The following is a 15,285-nucleotide window of genomic DNA, read 5'->3' on the forward strand; positions in this document are numbered from 1 at the left end:
CTGGAGTAAGCGAGTGGTGAGCATCTGAGAGCGAGGCAGGAGGGGCTGCAGGGACACGTGAGCGTCCTCCAGGCCCCCACGTGCAGCGCCCACAGGGGCCGGCCTCTCTCAGCAGATGTCCTGGGACGCAGAGGGGCAGAAGACCGCGGCCGGATGTTAGCACACAGGCCCAATTAGAGACACACGCTTTCAGGAACCCGAGCATGTGAAGCTGGGAGAGAAGCAGCGTATGACCCCTCTCGCTCCCTCCCTCTCTCTCTCTCCGCTCCGCTCCGCTCCACACACACACACTCACACACGCACACACACCGTACGTCTCTTGGGGGTTTGTGTACTCAGACATCTGTGTCTCAGTCATTTCTGCTCCGGGGAGACGCAGCATATCTGACTCCTAATCCACCCTGCTCCTCATCCGCCCCCCTCATCCCCTCAGCTCTCCTCCCCTCCCTCGCCCCCCGTCATCCCCCATTCTGATTCCTCATCCACCTCTCGTTTTATCACCCTGTCACCTTCTCTGTCTCCTCTGCATACCTGTCTGTTTCCCTGTTGATGAATGTCACCCGATGTGAGCTACCAAGGCCTATGTGTGCCCCTTGTTCAACTGCAGACAGGAACGGTTAGATGAAAAGATGTTAACCCAACATAAAAGATCTGTAAGCGTGATAAAATATCTGTCTCCTTTCTCTCTCTCCCTCTCTGTCCCTCTCACCCTTCGTGCACTCACTCTTTTTTTCGTTCAATCCATCTCTCAGGTATGTGTGCTGTATTTCACGTTCATCCTCCTCTTTCTCTCTCTTCATCCCCCTCCACTCCCTTTATCTCTCTACCTCCATCTCTCTCTCTCTACCCACCTCTCCCATCCCTCTCTCCCTCTCCCTCTTCCTCCCATCCTCTCTCTCTCTCTCTCTCTCTCTCTCTCTCTCTCTCTCTCTCTCTCTCTTCCCTCCCTCCCTCCCTCCCTTCCTTCCTTCCTTCCTTCCTTCCTCCCTCCCTCCCTCCCTCCCTCCCTCCCTCCCTCCCTCCCTCCCTCCCTCCCTCCCTCCCTCCCTCCCTCCCTCCCTCCCTCCCTCTTGCCCCCTCCCTCTCTCTTCCTCTGTGTAGCAGTAGGGGATCGGGTAGCCTCAGGGAGCCTTATGGCCCATTTACAGTCCACACAGAGAACACACAGAGCACCTCAAACAACAAGAGACTTTCTGCTCAGTAAACAAACCATCGAAAATCTATTTCGGTGGATTCAGATCTGAAAACGAATGTTTGGATGTTGCAACATTAACGAGAACTTACTGTAACCAGCCTATGTTTTAAAACTCTAAGTTAAAGACAGTATGACATTTGTAAACTTCACAGACGTAAATTGAGAGAAAGTGACGTGCTGACATATCTCACAGCTGGTTAGAAAGCTGCAAGGTACTGTAATAGTGACTGTGACCTGGGACAACTCTTTCAAATTACACTCTGCTTCTCACCTCTTCCCGGCCTCTCTCATAGATTTGATATTGTTTCCCTCCTTCTTCCTGTCTCTCGAATTGTCCCATGAGGTGAAACTGTGCCTGAAAATGTAACATATGTATTTCAAAATGTTCAATCCCTGACATTCTTTCTCAGGGTCGCCCATCTTCTTTAGTCCTCTCAGAGGTCAGTGTTTTGTTTCACATGGTTACAGACATGACCCATGGCTGTTCATACGGAGATGCGCAAATCTTCAAAACGCTGCTGGAACTTTTAGATGCATTTGCATGTCGCTTCGGATAAAAGCGCCCGCTAAATGAAGAAAATTTTAAATGCAAGGAGAGCGTTGTGGTCATGGGCGGATCCAGGCCAGACCTGATGCTTCAGAATCTAGTGTGTGCTGTCTGATAATAATAATGTACTCAGTTCAGACGGGTTCAAACCTGCAACCCATTGATCTGCACTCGCTCTGACCCCTGGTCTAACTGCCTGTGTTGTGCGTATGGCTGTCTTCCATTCCTTATTCATCTTTCACCTCAATTACCATGGTCCCCTGGCTCCGTTTTGTACCTCTGAAACATTGATCACACAGCTGAATAATGAAGCATGCAGCAGCTTGGATCCTGCAAAGTGAAGACAGACAAACACTGGCAAAAACCCACCAGGAGCACATCTGATGTCTCAGGTACAGAGAAATATGCTCTGGGACCAAACGAAACCTGAAGTCGTGTGAGTTTACATGTGATCACAGACTGGCTTGTCACTGTTTCAGACACTTCAGTCACACTTTTAAGAGTGTTTAGTCAGGAATCATTTGCTTGATCTGATCACCATGTTGGACACCCTGCATTTCCTTCGCTCCTATTCTGAGGCGTCACATGCAGGTGGTAAATAACCTTTTAGAAATAATCTCTGAGGTAATAGTCTATGTTAAAATTAAAAAACGTGTTCTTATGCATGTTCTTTGCAGAAATTAAGCCGACTGAAGCAGTGGCGGTCATAGGTTTACACCCCCCCCCCCCCCCCCCCCCCCCCGGGGAGCCAACCTGGGGGCCTGCACCCCCCCCCACACACACACACACAAGGAAGATGTTTTCATGAATCTATAAATCTAGTTTGTATGTTTCTGAGCTTAGGGAGCTGACTGAACCCCGGTCCTAAATGTTCAGTCCAAACACTCCTCAGCCCTGCTCGTCGTCATGCTCGTCGTCATGCGCTCCATCGCCATCATCCACGCCTGTGTGTTCCTCACTGTGCAGGGATGACTCAGGGAGATGAAGATTCTTTTGGAACTTTTCACGCCTGGATGGAGGAAAAACAACATTAGTTTTTCACGCATTCGTCTGTTTTTGTCTGTCGATGTGCCTTCCAGTGTGTGTTTTACCGCCTGTTTGCATCTAATTAAAAGTATGATGAAAAAATTATAAGAAAAAAAAACAGGAATACAGTTTTGATGATAAACATTATTTGATTACACTTTTATAAAAAGATGCGCAAGAGGACTGAGGAGAATTTAGATGATACATTCAATGACAAAAAGCAAGATTGTCTTATAATCATGTAAATTAATAAATACATGCAACCAAAGTAAGTAGTGTCCTAAACCGTTAAATCGAACTGTAATACAATAAACACAGAGTTACTGAATACTGAGGAGTCAACAAAAACTGAAAAAAGTCTAAGCAACGGACAGCAGAAAGGGCGGGGTGTCAAGGTCATGTACCGTATATGGGGGGGGGGGGGGGGGGGGCAGAAGGGTGTAATGACGTAGGGAGGGCGGAATTATACCCTTTGGTAACACTATTTATAGATTCACGAAGACCTTTGTCTCCCTGCAAACTACGCACTAGCCTTCTCCACTATCTCCAACCTCTCTCTTTTCCAATTAAGTGATGTCCTGATTACAACAGTAGTTATCAACCAACACAATTAGAGTCGCTGATTCAGAAATTAGATTAGCATGCCTGGCATTTAGATGAAATGAGTTTCCATGAACATCGAAACCTAATATTTAAAGTACAGTTCTTTCCTCAGCAAACACACATTCCACTCCCATGGCTCGAGATGTACACACACAGTTAGACAGCCATGTTATTTTATTCAACCGAATCCCAGTGTCACTTGTTTATCTAGCTCAGTTTTATACCTGGAGCGCTGGAGCAAGATGCCATATGTAAAGGTTAAAATTATACAAATTATTATGTGTTTATTTGGCAGAGACTTTGATCTAAAGCAGTGTCCTACATCTTCTCTCCACCTTCTTCTTCACCTCCTCCTCTTTCTTCTCCTCCTCCACTTCCTCCTTTCCATCTTCTCTCCATCCTCCTTCTCGACTCTCCTCCTCTACTCTGCGCCTCCTCCCTTTTCCGCTTCTCGACTCTCCTCCTCTACTCTGCGCCTCCTCCCTTTTCCCCTTCTCGACTCTCCTCCTCTACTCTGCGCCTCCTCCCTTTTCCCCTTCTCGAGTCTCCTCCTCTACTCTGCGCCTCCTCCCTTTGCCCCTTTTCGACTCTCCTCCTCTTCCACTTTCCCCTTCTTGTCTTCTTCCTCCTCATCTTCCTCATCCTCCGCTACTCTCAATGTTGTCATGGTAAAAGTTCTCTGTGAATGCTTTTGAGAAGCTACACAATGTGAAGGGAAACAGAATCTTCTGACAAGTGTTTGATTCACTTTTTACTCAATGCTTCATGCTGCTGCTTCAACATTTGTGTTCAGGGAAACTAGTCTGCCATTGCAGCCCACCTTTAAAAGTCATTTCAGTCTGATTGCTACATTCCAGCTGTGGATAATCCTCTTAAAATTGTCACACCATCGCCCCCTGGTGTTGTACATTTCAAGTTTCAGGTTTATTTGTAATTTGTAAGAGCAAGAACTGGTACATTGGAATTATTGTTCCTGCTACAGTCTCCTAACAGTGTATCTTAATTCTATCAACAAATAAAACCAAACCACAGGCCCATGTGATCAAAACGTTCTTATAAACAATATATGTCATAGATTTAGTTTTTTACTCTCTAAATAAATCTGCTGTGCCCCAGTAAAATCTAAAGTTAGAGTTTTAACAATTAACTTTATTAGTCAGTGCATTAATTTAGATTGATAATCCCAGAAAAAAATTACGCAGTATCCCAATCAACGCTTGTTAAAATGTTTAACCGAAAACACAACCCTTGCAGATGAATACAGTATTTATTAATTGGAGTCAGATGGAGTCAGGTGGCTGAGCAGTTAGGGAGTCGGGCTAGTAATCTGAAGGTTGCCAGTTCGATTCCCGGCTGTACCAAATGACGTTGTGTCCTTGGGCAAGGCACTTCACCCTACTTGCCTCGGGGGAATGTCCCTGTACTTACTGTAAGTCGCTCTGGATAAGAGCGTCTGCTAAATGACTAAATGTAAATGTAATTTGAAGGCTGTCCCATTGAAATCAATGCCCCTTGGTGTTGAAGTAGGTTTACTGCATTTTTCAAAGTAAACTAGTCAAAAAAGATGGATCTAGCTCAGTGGTAAAGCGTTTGACAGCAGAAAAAGCAACCACCACCACTCCCCCTCCTACCTCCACCCACACAAATATGTCTCTTTGGATAAAAGGGTAAACGAACACATGGCATGAAATGTATCTGCTAAATCTAATCTCTGAGCATCAACACTTAAGTAATGCTGCTGAACCTGTGTGGAATGTCACTTTCCCCTGTGTCCCTCCAAGTCAGATGACACTTAAGGTGCTGATGGATTGTAAACCGCATCACACTGCAAGATGTTTAAGGTCATGTTTATTGTCATTTGCACATAACACAGTTATTGGCAAGGAAATGCATTTTCAGGCGTCTCCAACAGTGCAGACACGTTTCAAGGCCATTTGCCATTCATTACAAGAACAGGTACATTGTCAGCCTATCTGAACCTGTAGAGTCCTAATCCTACAAGCTACTGTTCTTCTGAAGTCTACGTTTTATATATTGACCAGTTCTCTCCATCTGATGGAAAGATTTGTATATTTAGGACCCGTGATTTTCTCAATTTGGTGTAACAACATTCAACCCTATGTAGCCAATACGTGCTTATAACAACCCTAAAGGTAGGCCTATCCAAATAGACTCAACAAAATATAAACGTCAATGTAAAATCCGGAAGAAAATACAATTTCCTCAATTTTGATAACGTCATGTTGCTTAATCTCGCACTCCGTCCTCTTAGAGCAGGGCTCGGCCACCCGCGGCTCTAGAGCCGCATGTGGCCCTTTCACCCCTCTGCAGTGGCTCCTTGCAGCTTTGAAGAAGAAAAAAGCGTTATAATATTTTTAACTGACAGCCTAAAAACCGGCAGCAGCGGCAGTAGGGGTGGCTGGGCACCGCAGTTTAGAAAGTCAGCTTTTGGTCAATCTTCTTTCTCGGTTAAGGCATTTGGGAAATTATATCAAACCCACCAACATTAAGTCAGGATGCTTTTCTGAAGCTTTGCCTCATGTATTCAGTGACAATAGTGATTGTCCTTGTAATCATAGGCTACTGATTCTGACTTTTATCTAGGCCTATAAAGTTATTGTTCTGTTTGATGTAGGCTATTTACTTTTGTGGTTGAGTTTTTGTCAACCTGCCCATCAGGGACAACAAATCTAAATTAGCTGCTAACGAACTGTGGTGCAATTACATCACTTTTTAATTGTGCGCTACTTTGTGCGCTACTCCTACAGAAGAAACCCATTGGGGGTTGGTTCCTGGTGTTGCAACACTGCCGCGCTCACTGGGAATATCCAAACTTCATCCGCGGGAGGCAAGCCAATGCACCATTTAGGCTACTACCACTCCACGGAAAGTTGCTCTCCACGTAAACGATGGCCAAATATAAACCAAGGCAGATTCGATGCCTTTATGTTGTCGCTTTGTTCTGTGCTGTGGCAGTTATTTGTGTGTGTGTTGGCGTTTTCCTTCATCGTGGATGTTCAGACGGTAACTTCAAGCACGCGGCGGTGGCTGCAGACTCCCAACGTTGTTCGGAAATTGGCAGGTAATACATGCATGCATCCGTCTCTTCGCCCTGCTAATTCATGTGTACATAATAATGTTATGTTCTACGAATCTTATTTGGGGTGCACATTTTCTGTGTAGCCTACTTGTAGTTTACATTTTAGTTGTGTGAATATGGAATATGCGTCTTTAATTGACAATAAAGTTTAAACTTGAAGTTTGAAGTGAACTGAATAACAGACAACGTCAGTGACAATTTCAGTGTCTGAGATGTGAGATAATAAGTTATGTGAACAGTAGCCCATAAGTAGTTTAAGAGATTTGAAAGACTCGCTAATAGAGATTATGTCAAGGGTACAGACATATCATTGCCTGTTAATTTACAATGGCCATACTCCTGAGTTAGACTAGTAGCCTGCTGCATAGTCATTCTAATAAAATTAATTATTAAAAAAATTATCTATTTATTTTTTTATTCTAACACTTTAACCTGCTGGGGCACATCTGGTAGGTGTACTGCAGAGGTGGCCAACCCTGGTCCTCGAGAGCCCATGTCCAAATGAATGGGTTGTTATCAAGCTCTGTGGGAGCCAGGTAATGACCATTCATTTGAACCAGGTGTGCTGGAGCAGGCAGGGAAACATCTAAAACATGCAGGACAGGAGCTCTCGAGGACCAGGGTTGGCCACCCCTGTTGTACTGTATAACAGACCCATTTTGTTAAATTGAGTGGAAGAGATTTTTTTGGCATCCCTTTACTTCCACTATATACATTGTTCATGTGAAGTGTACTGTGATTTTCAGTTAAAGCTTGAAACCAGTATTGTGTAATCGTGAGCCAACCAACAGCATGGAGACTACTTATGAAGAAATAACAATAAAAAAAACTGGTTTCACATTGCCTTTTCATTCAGCTCAGCAAGTATCTGTGTGCTCTGGAGTTACTTTTGTCTCCTGCCAAGATCAGCTTGTTCCTTCATCCATTATTTGAATGAAAGAGACAGTGTTTACGATACGTCTTTATTTAGCTGACACTTTGATGTACAAATACAGCAGGAAACATCAACATTCAGACGTTCATTCTCCGGAACGGTCGTAGTTCAAGTTCTAGGCCCCGTGCAAAGTGAGCACATCGGTAGTAGCGGGACACATTGCGAGGGTCATTTCCTCAGATTGACCCTAATGATGCTGGCTTTGATCACAGACCCATGTCCCTGACCCTGGGACAAAAGACAGGAAGCAGGCATACCGTGTCATAATAATGTAATAAAGTGTCCATCTGGGAGTCCCAAATCATAATAACTAAGTTAATTTAGCTGACGCATCATTTAAAGCAACAAACAAGGGAGGATTTGAGCATGCAACCTCTTGATCTGCAGTTACTGTACATGCTCTAACCATTGTTCTAGTTCAAGTCTTTTATTGTCAGGGTACACAGACCAACACAGGGTCAGACTGGGCACTGAAATTCTTAGGACAAGACAACGCAAAGCAACCTGGCATAACATGACATATAAGTACTCAGAACAAGACTGCAAAGATCCCTGACCTAAACACCATCAAACACATTTGAGATCAATTCTAACGCCGCCTGCAAGCCAGGTCTAATCACCCAACATCAGTGCTCAACCCCCCTAATGCTCTTGTGGCTGAATGGGCACAAATTCCCACAGACACGCCGCAAAATCTTGTGGACGCAAAATCTTGTGGACGCAAAATCTTGTGGACAGTCTTTCCAGAGGAGTGGCAGTTCTTATAGTAGCAAAGGGAGGGCCAACTCCACATTAATACCCATGGTTTAGGAATGGGATGTCTAACAAGCTGTGATGGTCAGGTGTCCATATAAGTTTGTGCTTATTATGTATAAGATACTATACTTGAGGTTCAGACCCTGGTCATGTCTGTCCTAGAGCCGATGACGCTGATGTGTGGTTGGACCTCGCTCGAACTCAGATGCTGTCTACAAGCCTGTAGAGTCAGGAGGCTGAGCGGTTAGGGAATCGGGCTAGTAATCTGAAGGTTGCCAGTTTGATTCCTTGCCTGACACGTTGTGTCCTTGGGCAAGGCACTTCACCCTAATTGCCTCGGGGGAATGTCCCTGTACTTACTGTAAGTCGCTAAGAGCGTCCGCTAAATGAGTAAATGTAAATGTGTTCAGGACCAGATGGCTTATTTGATGGACTGGAAATTACCATTACTCAGGCAAATACAATTTGAGTTAATGACTCTCTGCTTCATGACATGCTTCCTGTTTTCTGGATACGGTGTTCCTTGAAAGAGGATTATGAGGAAAAGTTATTCCCAGGAGTCTGAATCACTTTACGATAACTCCGCAGACCCCCTCCCCAAACACTCCTAAACGCTCACAGACACACACACCCCACACATTCATACACACATCCTCCTACACACATACCACACACTTATACACATATTCCCCTACACACATACACCCCCCACACACTCATACACACATCCACCTACACACATACCACACACTTATACACACTCCAATGTGGAACACTCTCTATCCGTACGTTTCCTGTTAGCTGCATTGTGTTGTAGGGTCAAGTGCAAACTTGTCTCTGGATAATGTTCAGACCCAAAATCCGTCATTCTGACACACAAATATTTCCCAGAACATCTGAAATTTCACACAGCAGATTGTGTGTCTGTCTGTTCTACGAACATAAACTTGAATATACTGCTTAAGTGTTCCCCAGAGCTTTTATTCATACAGAAGACTGTTGTGTATTGTGTGACGCTCTGGATAAGAGCATCTGCTAAATGACTAAATGTAAATGACTAAATGTGTATTGTAACCCCTAGTATTGATTTGTTGCAGGGATATCCTGCAGCAAGGAGGATCAGCTGTAGATGGCGCCATTGCTGCTTTGCTGTGCACTGGGCTGGTTAATCCCCAGAGCATGGGTCTGGGTGGAGGGTCCATATTTACCATCATGGATAAGTATGGTGTGTCTGCCTACAATACTAGCTTTATTGTATTCTATTCTGCTGTGCTCATGCACCCTGTTCTATGCTGAGTCATTTAGCATACTTTTATCTACGTGCAAGTGTCGGTTCTCATTTAATTCATTCTACTGTATATTGTGATCAATAGATAATCACACTATCATACCATGATCTGCCCCACTTTGTGTTCCCTACAGTAGTGGGAATGGCTGCTGTAGAGAATAGGGAAGTATTTTATCGATCCAACAGTGTCCAGTCTGTCCCCAGTCCTCTAACTCAGCCTGTCTGCTGTCTCCAGGCAAGGTGAAAGTTTTCAGCTCCAGAGAGACCGTCCCTCTGGCCTTCAAAGCAGACCTGCTCAAGGACTGTCCCTCCAGTCTCCAGCTGATCACAGGTACAACTGGTAGTTAATGTGTAGTCTGGAAACTGACCTGAGCTCACGCAATATCAATAATGATATATTCAGATAGCAGATGCTTTTATCTGAAAAGGGGGGATTTGAACCTGGAAATCTGCAGGCAACTGCTCTACGACTTAGTCATAATCATCATTGTGACATGAAATTCAATTCTGGAATTCAGTCACGTATCTGATCAGTAAGACAAAGTATCTTCAATGACAACAATCAAACCTAGCCATTTCCTAGTCAGTTAGTATCCTCACGTCTGCTCTCTCTGTCGCCCCCTGCAGGTAGTCAGTGGATCGGCGTGCCCGGGGAGTTTCGTGGGTACCAGGAAGTCCACAAGCGCTACGGCCGTCTTCCCTGGGCGTCGCTGTTCAAGCCCACCATCAGACTGGCCAGGGAGGGATTCCCCATGCCAGCCTACCTGAGTAAATTCCTCTCCGTACCCATGATAGCCAACGCGGTGAAAGCCTCTCCTCTCTGGTAGTATAATAATTATAACAATATACACACAAAATCAGAAGTATGGGGGGGGGACTAAAACGATATATGGGGGGGGGGGGGGGAGCTCTGTTGCAGAGCATCTGACGGCAGATCCAGAGGAGATAGCAGATTTCACCCCCCCCCCCCCCGCCTCCTTATAAGGGATCCTTGGTGTTGAAGGAGGTGCTCCTAATCTTAAACACCTGGGCTTTGCTATGCTGTAATAGCACATCCGTGGGGTGCTAATCGACTTACAGTTGGGCATCCCAGCTGTGGTCTGCATCAGTGAGCCCCGGGATCCCTCTCCTTATGGCGCTGTGATGCAGCAATACAGCAGATGCCATCTCTGAGCCCATCCCCGAGATTAACTTCAAAGCTTTGAAACCCCCCCATCCCGTGGTTCTTCTCCCCATCCCCTCTCCTCTGACTGGGGGCCCAGGTGCCGAGGAGAGGGTCTCCTGGCACCAGCAGATGGGGAGGGAGACTCACATAAGCGATTCCCACGGAGTCAGGGATGCGCTGCAATAAGCTGGCTCTGCAGGGAGATGGAAATAGGTCAGGCTATACTCAGACAGAGTCTTTTCCCGCCTGCTGGGGTGATGAAGTATACAGAGTTTAATTGGTGTGTTTGCTGTCGGTTGCTAACGATGTACTGTCACTGTAACCCACAGAGGTCACGCTGCTCTTGTTTAATACCTTCACACTGAAAACAGCTGTCTTGGTTTTTCTCTGTTGTGCGAGTTTGTGTGTGTGTGCATATGCGCGCGTATGTGTGTGTGCATTCATGTGCAGGAATCCGTGCTTGCATGTGTGCGTGTGTTTATATGTGTGTTTGTATGCGTGTGTGTGTGGGTGGGTGGGCTGTTTGTTTTAATGAGTGCGTTCCCCTGTGCTTGTTCTCTTCTAGTGAGGTGTTCTGCAGGGAGAATAGGACGGTTCTGAAGACAGGGGACACATTGAAGTTCCCCAAGCTGGCAGAAACCATGGAAACCGTGGCAGAACAAGGAGCTGACGTCTTCTACACAGGCAGCATAGGACGTGACTTGATCCATGACATTAAAGCTTCTGGTGGGTGGCTTGGAATGTGTGGAGAAAAAGAGTGCGATTGAGAGGAAACATTGAGGAGAGAGAGAGAGAGAGACATAGAGAGAGAGAGACATAGAGAGAGAGAGAGACATAGAGAGAGAGAATAGATTTTCGTTGGTTTGTTTACTGAGCAGAAAGTCTCTTGTTGTTTGAGGTGCTCTGTGTGTTCTCTGTGTGGACTGTAAATGGGCCATAAGGCTCCCTGAGGCTACCCGATCCCCTACTGCTACACAGAGGAAGAGAGAGGGAGGGAGGGAGGGAGGGAGGGAGGGAGGGAGGGAGGGAGGGAGGGAGGGAGGGAGGGAGGGAGGGAGGGAGGGAGGGAGGGAGGGAGGGAGGGAGGGAGGGAGGGAGGGAGGGAGGGAGGGAGGGAGGGAGAGAGAGAGAGAGAGAGAGAGAGAGAGAGAGAAGAGATCTATTTCAACTGTAGGAAACTTTCCTTTATGAAAGGAAAACTTTTTCCTTGTTTTCTCACCTGGATGGTTGACTGGTACGAACCATCCTCCTGTCTGTTTGTTGCAGGTGGGACCCTCACCATGGAGGACCTGAGCCTGTTTAAAGTCAGGGAGCAGGACGCGTGGACGATTCCTCTGGGAGGTTACCAGATGCACATCCCTCCTCCACCAGCAGGGGGAGCCTTGCTTGCCTTTATTCTCAACATCATGAAAGGTATTTGGCTAGCTTAAGAACTCAACCATATTTCTCTTTATATTATATTTTTTTCTATATGCAACCACTACGTTAACGATTAGTCACAGTAGTTCCACTGTTAGGTTAAAAAGTATAAAAAAGTGTTCCTGAAGAGTTCGGATTGATCTATGATTTCCAGGGTTCAATCTCACCCCGAGTTCCATGGAGGGTGAAGGGAAGGCACAGTTCTACCAACGCTACATCGAGGCGGCTAAATTTGCTAACGGCCAGCGGCACAGCATTCATGATCCCATCTTTGGAACTGCGGGAGTGAGTATCTATAAAAGGGAGTCAGATGGCTGAGTGGTGAGGGAGTCGGGCTAGTAATTTGAAGGTTGCCAGTTCGATTTCCCAGCCGTGCCAAATGACGTTGTGTCCTTGGGCAAGGCACTTCACCCTACTTGCTTCGTGGGGAATGTCCCTGTACTTACTGTAAGTCGCTCTGGATAAGAGCGTCTGCTAAATGACTAAATGTAATGTAAATGTATCTCCAGTATCTTGATAGTAACTAATCTGCCAGTCTCTCCTACCCCTCTTTAATCTTCTTCATTGCTCTCACTCTACCTTTCTCTGTCTACCTCATCTCTTTTTCTCTCTCTCTCAACATCTCTCTCTCTCTCATTATGCATCACCAGATCAAAGCAAATTTATTGTATCTGGAAATCTACTTGCCAATTAACAGAAGTACGTTAAGTTTCAGAATATCCACTTCCTTGCAGAATGCATCGTACTTGGTGAGCTCGGACTTCGCGGCACGCGTCAGGGCGAAGATAACCCAGGACGGCACCCATAGCGACTCGTACTACAACGTCACGCCGTCGTCCGATCGCTACGGGACCACTCACGTGTCCGTCCTGGCTGAGGACGGCTCAGCCGTCTCCGTCACAAGCACCATCAACCACATGTGAGACGCTACCCCGAGGACCATGTGTCCCCGTGTCAAGCGTTGGCGAAGTCCAAAACACAGAAGTGAAAATTAGACCGAAATGGACGAGTTTCGTAAACACACAAGTGAACGTGCGAATTCACTTAACTCACTCTGAATAGATAAACAAACTGATACCCATATATCGCCACAGACACACAATCTACACTCTCTTTGTGAAACTGATAATAAACCCTTTAACTGATCAGGTGGAATTGGACGAGTGTTGGTACACTCTAAGGGCAACAGGTCCACATGCCAGCTTGTAGCTGTTGTAGCTCCTCCGTGCTAACACACGTGTCCGTGTCTTCCTCTAGGTTTGGTTCGATGGTTTACTCCCCGAGGACAGGCATTATTCTCAACAACGAGCTGGCAGACTTCTGCGGAAGGGCAGACCGCTTCAGATCGGGTACTGGATAAACACACGTCTCGTATATTAACGTACAGTAAATGTTACATGAAGACTGATACAGAACTGCGCAAAGGTTTTAAAGTGAAGCAAACATGCTTTAAGAAATAATTTTATGAAAATACTAAACAGAAATGTTCTCATCATTGCACTTGATACTGCCGCTCCAATACAGAAGAAGGATTGCCAAAACATACTATATTGTAATTGTCTGGAAAGTATAGGAGCTCCCAGAATTAAAAACTGACATTCAACTTGCACTGAGCTGTCTGTGTTGTTAAGCAACTCTCAGAGGGCCTCATTTGCATACACAATATAGGAGATGGAACTTTTTTTACTGGTAAAACCATACCTGTTTTACCTTTAAGGATTGATTACCATATTGACATGCAGTAGATTATGTGTGGGATGGGAACAGCACAGCATTTGACTGCAGATCAAGAGAGCAGGTTTGAATCTCGCCCATATATTGCTTTGGATGAAAGTGCCGGCTAAATGAACCCTGTTATTAAAATGATTACATAATTGTTCTCTCCCATATCCTGAGATCTTAATGAAGGGGTCTCTTGGGGTTTTGAAAAGCTGATATTAAATTTTCACTTTTGATTATGTCCTCAGGTGAGAAGCCGCCCTCCTCCATGGCGCCTGCGATACTGAAGTCTCATTCAGGAGACAGGACCCTTGTGATTGGTGGATCAGGGGGTAGCATGATCATCACAGCGATGGCCTTAGTGAGTGCAATTAACTGGATCCATCTCCTTGGGTCACCTCTGTTAGCAATTATGGCTGGAAACTATGTTCTTTCATATTCCTCTCTCTCTCCCCCTCTCTCTCTCTATTTCTCTCTCTCTCTCAGTCGATTATGAACCACGTCTGGCTGGGTATGGGTCTGAAGGAAGCCATCGCTGCACCAATTGTGTTTGTAAATGCAGAGAATAAGGTCCAGAAAGAATCATGGTTCGATGAGGTAATTATTCTGTCTCCTACAATCACCATGTAATCACTTCATAGTGACAGCTTGATTGCACTGATAGGCTGATAAATACAGTTATTAAGCAATACGGCACTGTTTTGAACAGTTTTTCCAGCCATGTAATCAAACTTGGAGATTTAAGTGAAGTGTTTGCATCTCCAGTCTGTTTCGGAGGTCTTAAAAAGGATTGGCCATAGAGTGGAAGACTGCATATTCTGCTTCAACGTTGTCAACGCTGTTGCCAAGGAGCGAGGTTGCATTTCCGCCGTGTCCGACGCCAGGAAGATGGGTCAGGCTGCAGGGTTCTGACCCGTTGGCCAACCGAACAGGAACCCAGAGTTCACCAGCTTCCTTAACACCCCGATTGACATTCTACTGGAATTTAATGTGCTCCATTATTTACAAAGGATGGATAAATGAATGTCCCTCAGTTGCATTTACATCTGAATTCAAGTGCTGTTTCGATATTTGCAGCTTTGCCATAAAAGCATGACTAAAAGAATAACATGGGCCTCATGGAACTCACAGATAGGTTCTCTTTGGGGTAAAGTGAGGGGGGGGGGGCTCTAAGTTTGGCTCTGAGAGGGATGGAGTTACTAATTTTACCAAAGTCATCACTGTCTGTTGTTGGTGAGTCATGGGACGGCACCAGCCGCATCCTGACGGGCCCTGAGAACAGAAGGTCAGTCCAGTCTGTCAGCTGTGGTAACATTGGACTCACAGAGACCACAGGGGGTCCATCACTTCCTGTGGGGAGGGGGGGGGGTCCGACTAAGCGCAGCATGATGTGCCGTGCAACACGCTCTGCTTGTGGGCGTGGGTGGGTGATGGGTGTAGCTTTGTAGCTCGGCAAGGATGAGTGTAGCTCAGTGGTTGAGTGTTTGATTGCAGATGAAGAGGTTGCAGGTTGAAATCTGTTCTTGTATGTCA

The 15,285-nt window shown here is 45.8% G+C and overlaps 1 protein-coding gene across 1 annotated transcript; it reads left to right on the plus strand.

Moving 5' to 3' along the window:
* Positions 1 to 6,245: 6,245 nt before the first annotated feature.
* Positions 6,246 to 15,082, plus strand: ggt5b (gamma-glutamyltransferase 5b). Its single transcript, XM_067250558.1, has 12 exons — positions 6,246 to 6,453; positions 9,259 to 9,386; positions 9,685 to 9,780; positions 10,077 to 10,272; positions 11,180 to 11,340; positions 11,881 to 12,027; positions 12,188 to 12,318; positions 12,768 to 12,952; positions 13,291 to 13,382; positions 14,001 to 14,113; positions 14,239 to 14,349; positions 14,518 to 15,082. Exons 1-12 carry the CDS (start codon positions 6,281 to 6,283, stop codon positions 14,662 to 14,664), a joined length of 1,680 nt encoding a protein of 559 aa, XP_067106659.1. The 5' UTR covers positions 6,246 to 6,280; the 3' UTR covers positions 14,665 to 15,082.
* Positions 15,083 to 15,285: the final 203 nt, after the last annotated feature.

The sequence above is a fragment of the Osmerus mordax genome, chromosome 14 (assembly GCF_038355195.1).
Source record: "Osmerus mordax isolate fOsmMor3 chromosome 14, fOsmMor3.pri, whole genome shotgun sequence".
NCBI classification, from domain to species: Eukaryota; Metazoa; Chordata; class Actinopteri; order Osmeriformes; family Osmeridae; genus Osmerus; species Osmerus mordax.